Raw genomic sequence first — 20,021 nt, forward strand, 5'->3', positions numbered from 1 at the left:
TAATAGTTCAACCAAGAGATAATGCCCTGAGCAACTTCCATTGTAGAGAAAAGGGACCCAAAGCGACTGGATCACAAACAAGTCCAGGGGCACGTAAGAACGATACAAAAGAGGACCTCCAGGTTAAGAGTAGGAAGAGAAATATCTGAGGCAGGTGCTTTGCATAAAGACACTCAACAGGGACAAATGCAATGGAAGTACTTGGGCCATTTTTTTTCTTTTTCTTGGTATTACCATATTGAAAAAGTAACAGAGATGTCTGGGAGCAGAAGAGGTCAAGAAACAGAGAAAAGGGTACTGGAAGCCAAAATAAAGATTCGGTAGCTGAAATGCTGAGGGAATCCTGAAGCATGTCTGGAAAGCTCTTCAGAATATTGTTGCCCACATGCACCTGATTTTAATGAAGTTCTGTGTGTGTCAAAATGCCAGTCTTTTATATTGYCACCACACTGCTTGAGCTGCTGCTAACCTGTGCATGTCCTCACAGCCCTTACAGACACAGAAACGAAAGGCATGGCTTATGCCAATCATTAATTCAGGATCCTGAGTGGGGAGGACTCTGGGAAAGAAGAGAGCCTCTCAACAGATAGGCTTAAAATCTCAGAGGCCACAGCATCAAATAAGGTAACTGCTAGTTCTGTTTTCCTGGTAGTCCTGCTGTCTGTGTAATCAATAAAGAGTGCTCCCCCTGGGTAGGTGGGAGTGAAGCCTCCTGGTGGCTGTTAACAAAGAATATACCACATCCAGGTGAGTTCAGGGAGTATCAGAGTCTTTTGAATAGCCATCCTGACTGACATATCAAACTCGGCATCTGATCTTGCACTCAAGTCAAGGAAATAGTGTTACACACAGATAAGAGGATTACTGTGTTTAGGGGCTTTCCAAACACTGAATACTTAGTAAGCCAGGTGAGGATAAAATTYGCACTTCAGGAGAACCAATTTCAATGTTTCAATGGCAATATGTAAGAGTCAGTATCACAGCATGCTGATGCCTTAACATAATCCATTCTGAAATTCTTCATAGGCGATGGCTTGGCTTCTCAAAGCTGTAACAACAGGAGCTAAAACACAAGCATAGAGACTAAAAGATTTTGAACCGTCCCCGTAGTATTGAAGCCTCTTGAAATATCCATGGCTTAGAATACCTTCTGGACAGATAAACATTTGGAAGAAAATAATAAGCCAAATTAACAGACAGATTTAAATGAAAGTTTCAGTAGAAAAGTCCTGAGGAGAGATACCAGTCCTACCTAGTCCCTGTGGAACACTGGAGATGGAGGAGTATTTTGAGAGGTTTGAATCCCCTGAGATTTGTGGCTGGTTTACTCACAACTACAAGGGCCATCCAGAGAAACAGCCCCAAAAAATGTCTGAAGGGGAGCTCCATTAGGTTTGTACAGCACAAATTGAATTAATACATTCAAAGAGGTTCCTTAACTGCTGGTAAGTATTTTTCAGTACTTTTAGAAGCTTGACTACCATTGAGATATCAGTACAGGCAGGTGGCATTCCCATTACAATCAGTGCAGATGGTAGTGATTTTTTACACCACAGAAAACAGTGTAAGATGTTGAGTTCAGTTCCTTCAGCGGATTCAGTCTGTGCTAGGAAGCCCACATAGATTTTCCCCCACCTTTGAGGAGTGAAACTTCCTTTCTGATAGTTTTTAACTTTCTAGCAAGATTTATTCTTTTTGTAGGGAGAAATCTCTTTTTGTAGCCCCCTGTGAGTCAGAATCTAATTTTAAAGTTGCAGAGAACTTGGGCATGGTTTCATCTGGGGAATCTGTAAGCAGCTGAATATACAGTTATTGTTGTCTTTGTTAGTCAGAGTTGTCTCAGTCAATGCAGTCCTATAGTGACAGTCTTCTAATTTTGCCTGATAGTCCTAGATTTGAAATGAGAGGAAATCTGTATCTGAGTCTTTGGCACAGTGATATGAGAGAGCATCTTCACATATTTCTCATGAGAACAAAYGGTTAGCTGCTTATGTTGCTGTTCGTGACAAATGATCTCTAATCGTATTTCTCCACTGACTACATGGCTTGCAGATGAAGCTTTTCAAAGATCACTTGCAGTAGTTGGTTGTTGGTGATGGATGTCTGCTAAGATGTTTGCTTGATTGCTGTCCACATTTGGAAAATGAAAAGCTGCAGATGAAGATGCCATATTTGTTGGAAACTTCTCCATTGATCTGTTAGCTTTCTAACATGGGTTAGGGGTGACAGATGTTCATCTTGTGCTTTTTTATACTCCTTGAAGGAAAGATGTTTCTGAGAATCTGCACTGTGGAGTTCACTTGAGCAGGCTGCAGTGCTGTGTAGCTCATTTGCAATTCTAGGATGTCAGTCTTTTTGAGCACAAGTTCTCTTTATATAGAAGTCCTCTAAGAGCCCTGCCTGCTTTGGTCATATTGCATCTCTAACTTTCTTGGATACAAAATGAATCAGAAGGATGGAAGGAGACATTTTGGGGAAATGACCATATCTTACCAACACAGGTAATATTTTGAGGGGAATTAAAAGCAGTTTCATTAAGGGATACCTGGCAGGCAACAGTGATTTAATTTGGTTGCTGCAGGGAGTGAGAAAGAACTCAAGGGTTGTCTCAGCTGCTTGGCCACTTACAGCTTGACTGGATGTAGAGGGCACATATAGGACAACTGCAAGCCAACACCATGACTATTCTGAAGATTTTTCTTTTGCACATGTGGGTCACACACAAGCTGGGGTGGGATCTGCAAGGATATGCGCTTCAAGAAGAATGAGAATTTACCAAGGTATAGGGGAGAGAGAGAGATTTAGAATTTATCAATGTCATGGAGACATGGTAAGAGAAAAACCACTAGACTTGCTGTTGCATTTGTAGTGTCAAAAGGCTGAAGTGACCTCAGGAGGCTAACACAAGTTTCTGTGGAGAGCTAGAAAAAGTCAGGGCTTCAAATCAACCTGGCTGCTGGCAGGTAGTAGTCTGCCATTACACTAGGGAGTTACCACAACCCTCTCCAGAGTCATCTGTCTACCACTGATGTGTGTGGTTTTAATCACAAGCACTCTAGAGATAATCCACCTGCCACTGAAGTTTGTGAAATTATTATGAAACCAGGCAGAAAAATATCTGCTATTTCTCTGTGTGGGAACACTACTGGATTGCAGAAGGCATAATTCTCAATTCCCACAACCTTACAGTGAAATCAAATTTTTAGTTAAAAAACAAAAACAGGCAAGCTACTAAACCTCTGCATTCTTCCATTAAGAGTTCAGTTCTTTGAAAATTTCTGGGTGTATTTTGAATAAAACTAGCCAGAATTATATTCTTTGCTATAAAAATATTTTCTGTTAGAAGAATGCTGATGTTGAAAGTGAAATGTTTTGTAGAAACATGCCAATTTGGGAAAAAAAAGCATTTCAGAAATGTTAGTAAGATTGAAATCTCACATTTTGTTCTGTCTGTAATAACACATTTCAATCTGAGTTTTCATTTCAATTAGAAATGTTATATACCTATTAAAAATCACTCCCTGCATGAATTTTTTTTACTTTACTAAGACAAATGTTTTGATTTTCCCCAAACTATTTCTGTTGGAATGATCTTTTACTGGAAATTTTGCAATTAAAATTTTTATTCTATTTTAAAGGAGGAAAACTGTCAGAATTGCAAGGAGCTTTTATGAAACAAAAAATCAAGCCTCCCCACAGCTCCAATTTTGTGTGACGCACCAGAGTGTTTCTGGGCCATTTCATAAACTGAGGTTTGTTTTTAGTGTAAGAAAGGGGCATCCTTGTTACAGGAAAACAGGGAATCAAGGTGTATGATGCTGCCTTTACTGAGGTAAATGGTAACCACCTTGCTGATCTCCCTGTTGTTCCAGTGCAATGTAACATGCTAATCCTCAGACAGCTCTGCAGAAGAAACTAAGATCTCTTGCACTATGAAACTAAATATTTATTTGGTGCAGTATGGGGAATTAGGAAAAATGTGAAAATATGACACCTGCAATGAAGTTTATCATTACACTCCTGCCAGTATGAACTAATGATGTGGGTCAATATACATTGATGTAAGTGCCAGCTCATACAGATGCAATATATATACATATATATATATATATATTTCACACAGATTCCACATGAGCTCAGATACTTGGGGAAATATTAGCATATCCRTATGCAACAAAAACCTATTTTGGATACAGTTAATAAGGTCAAAGTAACTTTTACAGCAAATGAATCTTACATATACCTTTTTTTCCCCCTTCATTTCCTATGTATTCTAAGATTTTTAAATTCTAGAGATTGCTTTTCTAATTAGCTTCAAATATGCAAATCATACCAATTTGAATAGCTTATTAATTTCATATATATATCCATGAATTTTCAGACAGTAATCTTATGATTCCAAGTGCTTAAGGTAAATATAAGGGAAGTCAATTGCTTTAATTTGGTTATGCAAATTACCTTAGATTGACAATTACTGGACAGTTAATGAGAGTCACTTTTTATATAGCTGAAAGCTGTATTTTTTTCATGACTTTCAGAGGAAAAGTAGAACAATTGTGAAAGTATGTCTATGCAAATTATTCTTAATTTTCAGGATGTTTTAATAATTCTTCTCATTAGCTCTGGGTAAATGATGAATTCAAGTTTTATGGTAATCAAGCCTGGGTGTTCCTGAGAAACAAGTAGATACTAAATACTATCAGAGATGGAGTGCTCATCTCTGCTGTACAAGGACTGGTCTGACTCAGAGAGGCAGGAGCATGCTTGCCTGTGTGTTACTATTTATTTTTTGAGGGACAGGTAGCAAAAGAAAGCCCTAGCAGATCTGGATAAGAAGGTCTGAAAATAAACCAAACCATGAAAATAAATGTTGAAAGGCCAGCTCTGTGCAGGATTTCTGTTCAACAAATGGACCGATTTTAAGGATTTTCCAGTTTGAGTATCAGGTGAGGAGAGATTTTGCTGATTTGAACACCTCTGCCAGAAGCCATGTGTGACAGTGCTGACTTTTTTTCATTTAACTTGCTTTTTTGCTGGCCAGTTCTTGATTCAGGGAACAGGGATTCCCAAAGGAGATAATTGGGTTGTCCCAGCCCAGAATAGATTAAGGGGATGACCCAGGAAGCTGACCAGACCACTGAACAAGATGGAGACAGTGCAAGTTTGAAAACTTAAGAGTTCCCAGGTCTCCAGGTTTTCCTCAGCTCCATTATCCTCCATGCTTAATGGTTTTCTCATTGTTGTTTTTAAGTAGTCCAAAGGGTCTCACTGTTTTTTCAATGGCAGAATTAATATGGCTTTTAAACACCAAACCCAGCAGTGTATTTAGCACTCTGATGGAAAGAAGAGTCTTCTGTTTCTCTACCTCTTTAGGAAGATTCATCTTCTCTCTTACATTGATCAGTTCTTCTTTCTCTCTCTCTCTCTCTCTCTCTCTCTCTCTTTTTTTTTTTTTTTTTTTTGTAATTGCCTGGAGGCAGGGAAATCTATGAAGCTGGTTTTCTAAATAGAGCACAGCTTGGCTCTGGCTTTGACTCATTCCTAGCAACAAATTGTTTCATATCCAGGTCTTCTCATCATGTCCTAAACATCTAAATACATCTATCATCTTGACTTCTTATCTGTAGTAGTGCTGTGAAAGCACAGCTGCTCTGGTGGGCTGCAAGTAGAGAAACAGTCTCTGACATAACTTGGCCTGTTAAGGTTCTTGTTTATTAGGACGATGCCACTGATTTTGATCTTGAAATAAAAAAGAAGACTTCAAAGCATTCATACCAGTCTTGGTTACTTTAAAGACATGTTGTTGTGTGCTGTATAAGGTGTAGCTTCTAAGAAGTATCCACTCCCTTCCTCATACCATCCCATGGCCTGTCTTGGAAGGGGTAATGGCAGCAGAATTCTCCTCTAAGCTGAATTTCCTGAGCCATAGGTAGGTAGGATGTTTCCTTGTCTCCAATGCATTGCAATACTCCATTAGTACTGAAGGAGTGTCATCTACTGGCTTCATATCCCCTGGAGGCTGATGATTTGAGGAATTAAGCAAATTCCTGGAAGCATGTCCTTCTATCATGGCTGTGCTTGTCTGTGGTGCCTTGAGCATTTGAGTAATTTCTTCTACAGCTATTTGTTAATTAGCTGATAGGATTGCAAAGTGTAGGAAGAGAAGAAGGAAGAAAAATGAAGAACAGATTGAACCTTGATGCCCTTTGCATATCAGTGTCACTAGTTTCTCTGGGCAGCCTCACCTGTATATGACAGAAAGGAGGCCAGAGAGCTTTGGACCTTGATGGACTTCGTCTGTGAAGAGCTTTACTGGGCAGCTCAGCAGGGTTTACTGAGATGTGGTTGGCAGGAGCGTATGAATCCACAAGGACCCCTCAGTAGCATCTTTGCAGCACCTGCATAATTGATGGAGAATTACACTGGCAGAGTTAAGGCCAGAAGCAGGCCTGTCATCTGCAAAAAGATACCCACTGCTCAGTATGGTAACTCTTCTGGGCACTAATGGAGCCAGATGGAGACTAGATCATGAGCAGGTTTTTCCAGGGAGGTAGACAGCTCAAAGATTCTGCCGTGTCACCAGGATCCTTCCTCTGGCCAGCCCAAAGGCTCTGGGGCAGGGTGAAGAAGAGTGAGCTGTCTTACGCTTTGATGAAGGTGCTGGAAGAAACTGCTCATCCCACTGAAATCAGAAAAAAGCCCAACCCACCTTCTTTCAAATGCAACAGGATTGTGCATCACAACAGACCATGGATATAGGTGCAATAGCAGCTCCTGTTTTTGAGTAATGAATCTCTGCTCAAGAGAAGCTAGCCAGAAACACCAGCAGCCCAGACAGAGTTTTTTATGGATAGTTTTCATTTGAGATCTGAAGCAATTAGTATTTAATTCATAGGCTGTGTCTTTTCATTGCCTTTTCATTTAGAAAGTTATTTAATGTTGATGTAGAAGTTTCCTAGAAAAGAACTGTTTGCAGAGGCACACTGAATTGCTGTATATTAATACGAGATATAACAAAGCCCGTGAGCCATTCTGGGACTTGAAACATCAATTACGGGCATTATCTGAGCATGTTAGAGGTGGTCATATGAAGACTGCAGTCAGCTGTTACAGAGCTATTGAGCAACATATTTTTTTGTTCTAGACCTCTTTCCAAGAATAAATGATTACTGATTTGATGAATTCTTTAGTAAAAAAGAAAGAAGTTGGATGGTTTGGATGAAATAGAATACTCACTGCATGTAATTCAGTATGTTCAAGCATGGGCAAATGGTTRAGACTTAAAATCCCTAGCTCTAAATATCAAATTGTTTTAGTGCTTTCCTATTAACAAGTGTTTCTTTATAGCTGAGGCATCATTGCCTTCATGTCAGTTCAGCTTAAGGAAAAGATGTCACTTGATCTGGCTCTGGGTGAAGCAGATTTTTTCCCAGTCACTCAGACAAGGCTTAGCAGACAGCACTGTTGACTGGTATCTCCCACTTTAAAAGTGGATATTGAGACAAAGACTGGGATGTGAGCAGCTGGGAGATTGCTGGAAGAGCTGAGATTGCTCTGTGCTGTAGTCGATTTTACTAACAGTTAGAGCCAGACCGACATTTTTGGCTATCAATCTGCTGACCATCAGAGGCAATCCCATCTCTACAACCAAATCATATGGATTCAGCTGGGAAKGGGTTGGATTTAGCAGATGTCTAAGAAGATACATAGAACAGAAGTCTTTTTTTTTGCATTTTGTGCTCGACAATCCCCGTGAGGAACAGACCAGTCATGAAAGGCAAGAGCACAGCAATTTTAAAAGCAATTGTCTAGTGAGAAATAAAAAAAACATGTTTGCCTGGTTGGCGCATATGAGGCTGGGGTGGGGCTGGGGAGCAGGGGGTGCTAAATGAGGATGCTTTATGGCCTATATTAGAAAGGGTAAAATTAGTTTGTATATGTTTACCTTTGACTACACATCTGGCTGGAAGGCCACATTCTCTTTCCTAGCAGCAAAAACATAACCAAGGCTTTATCTAATGGGAATCTCCGGAGTTCCTTTCAGTCTGTGCATTTGGGTTTGCAGAATGGTACCCATCACCATGCTGGATTGCTGCCTAGTGCCTGGTACTAAAACCTTCACAAGGGGTAAAAAAACTTTTCCCTTGGCTGACAGTATCTCAACTGAAGAAAGAGAGGAAAAAATCACTGATACAGTAGGTAGAGGGGAGCTAGCCATTGCCTTGCTGAAAACTATTCCCAGTGCTCCTGGCAAGCATGGGAAACATGATCTCTACTGCACAAGATTTTAGCAAAATTTGGGGAAAGTAACTGGAGATAAGATGACGGAGGAGAAGAGAAAGTTAAAGAGGAAAACAAGTAAAATACATGTGCATGTCTTTCACCTTCTTCCAACACCTTCATTGCTTTCATTGCAACTGGCAGTATAATTTGTAGCCAGTTAGCAGATCTCTAACTATGCATAATAGTAAGATACAGTACACACATGGGGTCTTGGAGCACTGAAGTCAAAAGCTGTTGCAATTTGGATGAAAAAAAGAAGCTTTTTACAGCAAAATGGAATTAGAGAAGTACGGGGGATTGTGTACCCTTTACAACTGCAATCAGCATGTGGGGAACAGCGACACTGGAAAATTCCTTGAACATTCTAAGCAAAGTAAGTCCTAGAAAAAGGAGAATTTAATGCCAGAAAACATCTTTCATTGCTTCAGGGAATGGTCTTGTATGACACAACTAGCTGGATTTGAGCTGAGCACCTTTTTGAACATCTAACTTTATGTTGCTTGGGGAGCTATCATTAATTAATGCTTACATTAAGACAGCATCCAAGGAATCAGAGTCATAGATTTTCTATGGATTCATAAAAAGATACAATCTCTATTAGAGTTCAGGGAAAGTTAAAAGAAATTTTTGCTAGGCAAAAGGAATGATTTATCCTGGCTAGCAAACCAATGGAAAATATAACCAGCTTGGGTTAGTTCTAATGTTTTTTATTATTTTTTCTTTTGAACATTTAACTAGCTTTGTGGAAAAACATACTGACAATAAAAATGAAATATAACTGTATTATTTCTCAAATGTTGGTGCCAGGGAATTGTAACTTTTTTTTTAAAGTGATGTGATAGAAAAATGACAAGTTAAATACTGATCAGAAAACCCAAATGTAACTTTTTAAAGAGCTCCTTGTACTTAAATATACATGCCACACACATATTTCACCATTGAACAGACACAGGACAAGGCCTGTAGTACTTAGTGTTCCCACTATTAGCTATTATTGTTATTGTAACAAGAATTTATAGCTCAATATGCAGTCAGGACTCCTGTCCTAAAAACCTTAAAACCCACAGAGGCTTTGGGTATGTGAAAGCCTGCGTTAATTAAAAGCACAATCCAGTCCCCAGTGCAGTCAATGAGACAACATGCCCCACCATTTTAGAGAGAGCTCTAAGCATTTTTACTCTGAAGGATTCCAGACAGGTTTCTGCATCAGGTCTTATAGATGTAGGGCTATATAACTTCATTCTTCTTACCTTTCATTTTACTGCTTTTACATTTAGGTTATAAGTGTTTTTTTCTCCTGGAGTCTGTATCTTCTGTTTCTCATATTTTAATTAACTATCATGTCTGTGATTAGATTTACCCAGTAAGGCAAATTTATCTTTATCCTGCTCTTAAATCTCCCCTGCATTAAAATACGCTGTGATTATTCCAGGCATCTGGAATAATATCTGAAGCCAAGTGTAACATACAGTTTTGTGGAAATCACAACACTGAGGTACTTCCTCAAAACTGGGTAGTATGGACAGTCTTTCAATATGTTTTTCCCATGGAGACCACACACTTTATTCTTATGGTGCATTGCTAATATTACTAGTCATCAGTATATAGCTCAAATGCTCAGGTAAACTGGGGAAGGAGTTATTGGCATTCACTGCCCCCTTTTCTGCAAAAGATACATTTTTTTTCTGTTTGCCYGCATTTCATATAGATTTCCTTACAGAAGAAGCTGTGCAGTTATCAAAAGCATTCCTTTGAATGGGCAAATCATATTATGCACTCTGGAAATGCACTCAGAATACCAACATTTTTTAAGCCAAAAGAGAAAAAAAGAAGAGGCCCCATCTTCATGACCAATAATACATAAATAAAAATAACCCTGTTCAAACATGGTTGTTGTCAAATATTCTTATCACACGTCCTTCTCACCAATACAGTGTGAAAAACACACACTAGAATTGTTGATTAACCATGGCAGGTATCAAATTCAAATAGATCTAAGTCTAGTTTGGGGAAGAGATGAGGSCTGCTTTCCTGATGTTCACAAAATAAACCACGGTGCACTAGCATTTGCCACTCCGACAGCTCACAACCATGCTTCAACGTGGCTTCCTAAGTGCAGAAGCTGGGGCCACAGTGGTGGGTTACCTGGATTATTCTAGAGATAAAAACACCACCAGACATTAAAAAAAATCGAAATCCCCCTCCCCATAAGGAATTTTATCAGTAGTATTTCCAAAAAGAAAACAAGTCATATATACATACATATACACGCACACAAGGAAAGTTCAGGACTAAATACAACTTTTAGGATGGCATCAGTAAGGGTATGACAACACAAGATGTCAAAAGAAGCCACTATGCTTCTCCAGCCCTTTGCTACATAATTTGGAGGCCTCCGCTACCCAGATGGCATTTGAGAAAGAGAGAGAGAGAGAGAGAGAAGGAAAGAGGGAGGGAGAGAGATGATTTCTGCCTCTTCCGGAAAGTTTGGGCAAATGAACTTGCAGGTTCTAGGAATTGCAAAGATTTGTGTCCAGTGGCAGCTGATGGCCAAAATCTGAGCAGCAAAGGGCATGGAAGCAGGGAGAACCAGACAGGCAGAGACAGAAAGGCAGACAGACAGACGCAGCGACAGAGATGAATGCAAGTCCCAACTGAGGTGCAGGCTAGATGTGTGTCGTCCTTCCACCGATCCTTGCTCCCATTGCGGGGGTGTGTGTGTATAAGACTGCATCACAGGGGCCAACTGCTCCAGTCCTTACACAGATGAAATGCTCTGGGGCAATTTTCCCTGAATAAGGACTGCAGGATTTAAGCCACTGGTTCTCTGCCTTCAGACACATTGATTGAGGGTGAAAAAGAATTTGTGAGGTTTAGTGTGGCTGGAGACAAGGGAGAGGAAAGCAAGGGAGAAAAGGAAGAAAGGAAGGGGGCAGGTTAGAAGGGAAGGGTGCAGGGGAAGGTGAATGGGAGACTTGAGTATATTCTGTCAGATATTCTAGAGAATGGGAGCAGGAGCCCATAACAAATGACATGAAGCCTCTTGACATCAAAAGCAGGATGACTGTAAGAAAAGGCTCCGTGCACCTGGTCTAAGCCCGAGCTGCTTTACCTCAGAAATAAAAGATCCTAAAAGAGAAATCACTGCACAGGTCTCCAAGTATTCTTGGGATCTGAATGCTTTGATATCTCTCTGGCCTTACTGCACTAGTACTCAGCAATCAACAAAGCTACAACCCTCTGCCAGCTCCCTACCAGAACCTGGAAACCTTTTCAGAAATGCAAGATGTAAAGTACTCAGTGCTCCTAAGTATCTGATAGACAAATGCTAAACCACTACCCAGCAGGCCTGGGCACAACAGACCTGGCTAACATTTTCCAGGGGAAGGAGTACAGCAAGGTAGATTTCTCTTACTTTCTTCATAGAGGTATCACTTACTGAAGCCCTGGATCCTATGTCTCCCAGAGGCCACCATGGATCAGAGCAGCAAACGACATTGTACCTTCCTGTTCTCTCCTTCTGTCACCTCTTTCATTTAAAAAAAACCATTTCCACCAATCCTCAGACTAGTGAAAATGCTCACTCTTCAGAAAACGCGTACTGCTGCAACAGGAAGGCAACTTATGCAGGGAAATTTCATCCATTATTTCCCACAAGTCTGCAAACCACCAATTCCTACCTATTCCTGATGGTTTTCATCTTGTCTCCATGCACCCCCTCTTGGCTCTTTGTCACACTGCTGTATTGCATTCTGTACCTGTCATGTGTACCTCATCCTCTGTACATCCTTCAGCATCCACAGACATACTCAGACATGCAAGTATTTTTGTGGTCACTGACTAGCACAGGTGGGTGGACACCAGTCCAGATGTTTTTGCTCAGTCATTATCATGCACTCTCAGACACTGCTGATGTACATAGAGGTAGCCCTACATGCAAACCCATTCAGAGTCACCAACAGAATCTGAGAGGACAGGCTCACAGCTGGGCACAGGTAAATGCAAACCCTCCCATCCTGACATCCTTTCAAGATAGACAGGCAGAATCAAACACACAACATCTCCACTGCCACTGATATCTATGTTGGTGCTCTGTAGACACACATGCTCACAAACGAACATGCCTCTGTAACTCTCACACATCCACACGCTGTCAACTGCCCATCACATCTGAATGGAACAAACTCAGCTGGCCACAGAAACTCATCCAGGTAAGCATAAGCTGCCATGAGAATTGCTTTTGCAGCAAATGAAAACTCAGCCACAGTGAATCTTCAGCCTGACACTGACAGGAGAAAGGACATTACTTTAGCAGCTTTCTCAGCAGCTCAGTGTCTGACTGTTTTCTTTCACCACTCTGGGCACTGTAGCTCAGAGCACAAATCAAACTTGATTTCCTCCTTTGGTACAGCACAATAAATAGTAATGAGAAACTTTGTTTGCCTAGAGGAGGAGACAGGAGGCTGTCAGTCAGCTTCACAGGACTGAACTCTGGGCTGTGTCTGCTGATGTGGAAAGGAAGGAAATGCAAGCCCGTGCTTGTGGCTCCTTTTTGGATGACATATTCCAAATTTGCTGGCTTTTGTTCAACTCCTGTAATATTTTCTTTCCTTTTATTATTATGATAGTAATCATTTTTAGCACCATAGTGTTTTCCAATAAGGACCATAAAGTGTTTTGTAAAGCTAATGACAATGTTTTCTTTACTTGGGGAATCATAACAACCTGCAATCTACAGATGGGGAGACTGAGGCACAGTGATGAAGTTAAAGTTCAAGAAATACAACCCACAGGCCTGCCTCCCAGGCCCCAAACATTACATCATATTTCATCTTATCCCCAAAAGCTCATGCTTGGTCTTAGCATTTAGAGACAGTTGAAACATGGCAGATGTGGTTTCTGCCTTGGATATTCATTTTTAATAGCAGATTAAAAAACAAAACAAAAAAACCCCAAACCCTTTAGTTACTTAAGAAGTTGCCTAGAAGTGGCCCAAAACAGAATCAATGTTTACAGAAAATTTTGAAAAATCTTCATTTTGTGGCTAGGAAGTTAGCTGTGTAACACTTAATAAGAAACAAAGCTCTGAAAATGCAGTCATGTAGTAAGCTTGAAAATAAGCTCATTTAAAAGTGAATTTGGCAGAAACTGTGTCACTCCCTGAAGTTTTCAAATCTGCAAGATTTTAACCCGCCCTGTGCCCTTTGCATATATAATCATTAGTGTGAGATGCATCTCTGTGTCTGTGGGGCTGGCTGGGGGGACCTGGGAAGTGTTCCCAAGTTGCAGTTGGATACAGTTGGAGTTATCACTTGATATACTTTCATGCCATGGAGGTGATTTAAGTGGGGGTTTGACTAAGGTTTGAGGAATGCTGCAGACAACCAGGGGACCTGACTTGTGAGTACATGCCTTCTCACTACACGTGAATACAGAGCCATGCTAACAAACATATGCTGAGCTCAACATGCAAGTGTACATTCATCCAAAGGCATGCAGATGAACATGCCTGCATACAGTCAACTCCTAGATACAAACATCCGCCCATAAGCAGATCAGACTTGCACATTAGGAGAGCCACACTAGCTCTGAAAACGTGTTCGTATATACTCAGATACATACAAAACAACCCACGTCTCCACCAACAACTATTCAGAACACAAATACATATGCTTGCATACACATTCTGTCTTGCCTACACACACAGATTCATGTCTATACACTCTCCCATTGATTTGTAGCCCAGACATAAGTATCCAAACACATTCAGGAAAATATACTATACCCAATGGAGTACACACACGAAGACCCACACATGCACACTCACATATATCTTAACGAAGGTTTTGGTCTGGGAAATTCCTTTTCAAAAAACAAGAATAATTGTCAAAAGGAAAAAACAGAGCATGGGGAACTGCACAAGCAGATGCAAGCGTATACCTACACACATACTGTGGTGCCTGTCAGTCAGAGTTCCCACAGCAACCACAGCTATAGCACCTAACACCTCCTGGGTATGTTTCCTCTGAGTGCAAATGTCTGGTGAACCTCAGAAATTTCAGGATTACACTCTATGGCCTCATGTCAAACTAACCTATGCCAGGTGTCTCCATCTTCACTAACTGACCACAGTCAAAGCTGTCCTTAGATCCAAGAGCAGCACCTTCCAAGATCCTACCACAAACGTTCTTCAGCTTCTAATGAGTTGGGCAGAAACATCTTACCTGCACCTGACCAGGCTAAACATCTCCAATTAGTGGAGCTTGTTGATGTTTTGGGGTTTATTTTTCTTTCTTTTTCAGACTCCAGGTCTATTGGAACAAGACAAGACAGTGTACAGAGACACAAGGCAGGGTTTGCTCAAACCCACAAACAGCAAGAAAGCGACAAGCTCCTGAGGAGAATGGGAGAAGTGCACCTGATAAACTCCCTTACACTGCTTGGGAAGATGACAACTGTCCATCCAAGATGGGCTGATATTTCCAATGCCCATCTGCTAAATATGTAACATATCAAGTGCTGCTAGCAGGTAAGGGAATCCGACAGGACAAACCAACATACAATACATTCTCTTATTCAATAAGGGTTATAGGTGCAAAGGGATTTCAAAACATTTCAGTACAAACTCCATCCATAGCTGCTGCTCATTTATCAGTGCATCAAAAGATTGTGCGAGTTTTTAGTAACAAACGTTAGAAACTAGTAGCAAAGGACTTGCCTAGATAAAAAGAGAAGGTTTAAACATGCCAGGTAACAAAAAGACGTGTGCAGAAATCTGTAAAAACTGTATAGAAGGAAAGGATTCTTTAGAGGAAACACAGGGACCATAATGAAATGATGTCCATAACCCTTACTAAACGAGTAAGGGCTACTACTGCTGCCTCCTCATCTAAGACAGGTGACGTTTTTTTGGACAGAGGCACACCCTCATTTTTCATATACTTCTGTAACCAAAAACTGGATTTTAAGCCTTGGCTAGCATGGAAATGAACTTGAATTTAGACAGAGAAAGGAAAAGAGAGGGAGCCTTGTCAGTGGTAATTAAACACACCAATATGGATAGCCCTGGAGACTGAAGATCTGTGCACAGGACCTACCTAGCACAATTATCAGCAGCATGACCTTCTCTACAACATGCTGAGAGTGGTTGCCATTTATCCTGCTTAAACCTAGTGTCTAAGAGCTGGTTGTCTAGACAAACCTAACAACCTAGACACTCCACAGGCATTGGATGGGCACCTCCAAAAAGCAATTCATTTCACCTGTCACAGACACTTACACAGGAAGAAATCGGCTGGCCTGTGGAAGTGTGTATTTCTCTCTACTAACTGTAAGAAGAAGCCTGGATGGTTATCTGTCTTTCTTGCAGATGGCTGAAATTTTGTGAGATGTATATCAAAGTGTATCAAACCTTGATGTAAGAAGTTCTTTAATTTATAGGAAATTACTCCGTATTTTTTCAAAAGGATCCATTAGATTTTCTTGCCATATAGGGTTTCTTGCTATGATAGGCCTCCATTTATTTGACAAAACAAAAGGATTTCCCTCCTTTTTACTCGGAAGACTTTTCGACAGATTCAAATACATCAGTTAGGAAGGTCTTCTTGATGTTTAGCATAATTCATCTCCCATTAACTATAGTTATTTCCTCACTTATCATGTACAATACTGTCTCTTTGGATGGGATTGGAACATTTGCACAATCTCCAGGCTAACACCAGGTTCCCATTTTAGTTTTCTTGTGACAAGGGTGACATATAAAAGGCTTTCATTTTGTTCTTTAAAATTAATTACTTGAGCCTGCTGATCATTTCAACTTCCCTCTACAAACTCAGCCCAGTCAATATCTTTCTAGTAAAAGGGTAACCAAAATTGTTTACAACGTTCTGAACAAAATTGTAGCAGAAAGTAGAACACTTAAGAGATATTAAAAAAAATGTTCATTTTCATTTAGGGACTATTTTCCATTCTTTCAAAAGACAAGGAAAATAGACGAGAGTAAAATAAAATATTTTATTTATTCAAAATCAAAATATTACAATTTGGATAAATTTCCTTGTTTTAGAATTTAGAAGAATGAAGAAAGATTTTAACAGAAAATAAAGTTGACTAAAATACCAAAACATTTTGTTCAAAATAAAGTATTTTGATATTTTCAAAATGTTGTCTATAATTTCTCCCAAACAAAGCACTGAGTGAAAACTATGCTGTCACTTCTCTGCTTGCATTGGATTACCTCTGCGGTAAACAACAATTCCAAGCTGGAATGATTATTCAATAGCCATATCATTTTGCAAATTAATGACTGATTTGCTCTACATTAAACAACCTCACAGCAATTTTTTACAGTCTTTCTACTTTCCTGGCTTCACTAAGCTGGATCAGTAGTGTTATTTTTGTCCGTGCTCCTAAATACGGTGGGTCCTTTGCTGTCTTTCTTTTTGGAATCTTTATACTTCCTGCCTGTCTATTTATCCTGTAGTTCTACCCCATCTGATGCCCCCCCTACAGCCCACTCTGCCCCTACYTCCCCAAAAAAAAGACAGAGGAAAAAATTTGCCTGATGTGATTTATTCTTTGAACACTAGCTGCTCATTTCAGTCTCCATGGCTCTTTCAGTCCTTCACCTGTCCACTGAGATGGGCACCACCAGGGCGAATCAGTGCCAATTGTGCTGGTGGATTTTGTGAGATGGAGCAAACTGAACTGGGCTGAATCATGGACACATGGTTTTTCTTTGTGCTTTTTTCTTATAATTTATCTACCTTTTTTTCAAATTAGAAACTAAATATTAGGAGCAGGTTCCTCTAAACAGAGTTGATTTGGTCTTTATTTATTTTGGAGGAAGCCTGGGCGGGGTAGGAAAGGAGCATCAGAAGGATTCTAGGTTTGGTTCCCATAGTTCCACCTCGAAAGAACTGACCTTTAGATCTCTGTGGGGTGGAGAGTATCGAACTGCCATGGGAAGCAAAGCATAATGCTGGGTAGACCAAAGTGCTGGCCTGGGACTGTTCTAGCAGCTTCCCATGGCACAAATCTCTTTTTCACTTACACTCCACATTTCCCATCACTTTTCCTGCTATACAGTTTAATTCATGCCAGGTGGTTTATGAAGGAAAGAAAATGATGCAACAGTCAAAAAGTCCTTTAAGTCGTTCCAAAAATTAAAACAGAAGAAAAAAAGAAAGAGAGAGCTTCAAAACTAAACAAAAAGCTCTTAAAACAAACCCAAGAGAAAGGAGGAAGGGGGAGAAAAAATAAAATAACCCGGGAAAGACAAATGAATGTTAGAGCAGGCACGATCATGGACAGACGCCAGCTACTTACGTTCACCTCGGTGATTGCTATATCAACAATGCTACCCACAACAATCAAGGCGTCAAATGTATTCCATGCATCACAGAAATAGTGCTGCATGTGGCAGAGAAGCCAAGGAAAGAGAAAGAGAGAGAGAGGAAGAGAAAGAAAGAACAAGAGAGAGAAGAAAGAGAGAGAGGTAGAGAAAGAGGGAAAAAAAGGTAAAAAGTAAAACAAAATAAAATAAAAAACAAAACAAAACAAAAAAAAGCATGRAAGAGGGAGAGAAGAGGAAAAAAATAAGAAAAGAAAGAGGTTATGTGGGCATATTAAATAGTCTCTTACCACTCTACAGTATTTGTTGCTCAAACCTCTGTAACGTTTCACATGATGGAGGGTATCAACAAAAGCCTGGTTAGTCAGAAAGTTACACTCAAGCATGTCTACCTTTTGGAGGGAAAAAAAGCACACACACCCCAAACTCTGTGCGCTTTCACCAGTCACAGCCTTGGGGCGAGCTATGACAAGTGAAAAAGAAGGAGGCGTTTCCCCCCCCTCCTTTTTTTTCCCCTGGGAGAAGGAGAAGGACGACGGCAAGTTCAATAAAAGCATGACTAGAGGAAAAAAACCCAGAAAAAATAAAAAAGAAAAAGAAGGAGAGAAAGAGAGAAGGAACAGCAGAGGAGGAGGAGGTGGTGGTGGTATCCTGGGGAGGGTAGAGTAATACTCACATTAGTTTCACTGAGAATGACGTCTATAATGCTGCCAATTACGATGAGGAAGTCAAAAACATTCCAAGGATCACTAAAGTAACCCTACATAAGGAAGGGGCAGGCAGGATGGGGATTAAAAAGGAATGTTAGACAGACAAAAACAGTTCAAAATTACCATTAGAATTACTGCCCTGATACCTCAAATGGTATTCCTCTTAAATCTACTTGTTGCATCTCAAGCTGCCGGCCAGTGCTGGTATCCCTGACTTGTGCGAGCAGCCACTTTCCAGCTAATGTGATCCCAGGCTAGTGACTGCTCCCCTCTGACTCTGAGAGCAGGGTGAAGGGAAGCTACATAGATGGCTTTGAGCACGGCTGCTCACAGGAGTAGGCATTGCAGGACCAGCTCCTCTGGACATCTCCGATTCCTAGCAACATACTACCTTTCCCCATTTCAGATGACTTTAGATTTGGTTGGGGTAAGAGTACAGGAATGGTGTCATACCGTCTCAAAAAAATTGCTCCCCTTCTGCTAATGTTAATATAGCCACCAGTCTGTATGTTGCATGTGAAGCTCTGTGCTGGTGGTGCTAAGAATGACCAGGCACCCCATCACAACAGAGGAGAGGGCACAGCTGAGCCAGGGGATGTGCTAGTCAAAGCTCACTGGCTGTCATGTTTCTTTTTACGCAGTCACAATGTGTATTATGACAGCCATTAGCCTAAAAGTTTCTATTGCTAATACCTTAGCTCCTTTCTTAAACTACAGAGCTGGGCTGGTATTTTTGTTACTCTGAAAGCACTTCTGCACTGCAAAATGACAGTGTGAATGTTGTATGTGCCAATGTATCCTACAGAAAGGGGTAAGGATGGAACCAAAGTTGGCTTTAGCATGTGCTCAGAACAGGATCTGTTGCTAACTCATGCTAAAGACTGTGCCATAGCACCACTGAGACATTAGCTGTCTCGAACAAGCTATGGCAGAGCTTCTAGCATGTGCTAAACTCATACCTTCATTTTGCTGTGCAGAAATATCTTGCATGATGCATCTCCTCATTGTCCTAAGCAGTGCTCAGGAGATGCTAATCTGCACTGCTTGCCTTCCCCGTCCTGCATAACTTTTTGCTGAATGGGCCATGAGGATACAAGATCCTTTTTAAAAAGGTCCTGCTCAGTCTGGAAGAAAAGCTTCTCTTTGTCTATTTCCTGTTCAAGTTAGTATCATGAGCAAAGAAATTTTATCTTGGCTCACAAAATACTTTTGTATACCTCTCCCCTTGTTCTGCAGTCCTAAAAAGAGGCAAACAGACAAAACTTTCTGTGTTCCTTTTATGTGTTTTGGTTTTGTGAGCACAGGCTAATCTGACCTCCCTGTTTCCCAGCTGCAGCATGTCTCCAGTGAGACTGAACCCAAGTTGCATTGTGACTGCTATTCTTAGCCAGAGAGTCAGGTCATGGGTAAACTGTGAGTCTGTGTTCCCAGGCAGTGTTGCAAAAAGCAAAAAGGAGGCGGGGGGGCTGGGGGGGGGCATAAATCCCAGCACTGGCACTGCAAAAGCCAGGCTTGGGAACCTGAAATTACTGTGGGCTCAACCAACCCCTACAGCAGACACTGGCAAAAAGTTTCTTTCTAAACCTTGAAACCCTGCCTACCAGGATGCTTTTGAGACTCATGGTTACAAGCTACATTATGTGTAGGGGAGGGAAAAAAAAAAAAAAAAAAAAGGC

General features: G+C 40.7%; 1 protein-coding gene across 1 annotated transcript in view; it reads right to left on the minus strand.

Annotated features, from left to right (window-relative positions):
- Positions 1 to 20,021, minus strand: part of CACNA1C (calcium voltage-gated channel subunit alpha1 C) — a 492,904-nt gene that overhangs the window by 34,648 nt on the left and 438,235 nt on the right. Inside the window, 1 exon segment of the mRNA XM_026070402.1 lies at positions 18,312 to 18,395. Coding sequence (XP_025926187.1) covers positions 18,312 to 18,395 — 84 coding nt within the window.

Source organism: Apteryx rowi, unplaced genomic scaffold (genome assembly GCF_003343035.1).
Source record: "Apteryx rowi isolate R43461 unplaced genomic scaffold, aptRow1 scaffold_31, whole genome shotgun sequence".
Classification (NCBI taxonomy): domain Eukaryota; kingdom Metazoa; phylum Chordata; class Aves; order Apterygiformes; family Apterygidae; genus Apteryx; species Apteryx rowi.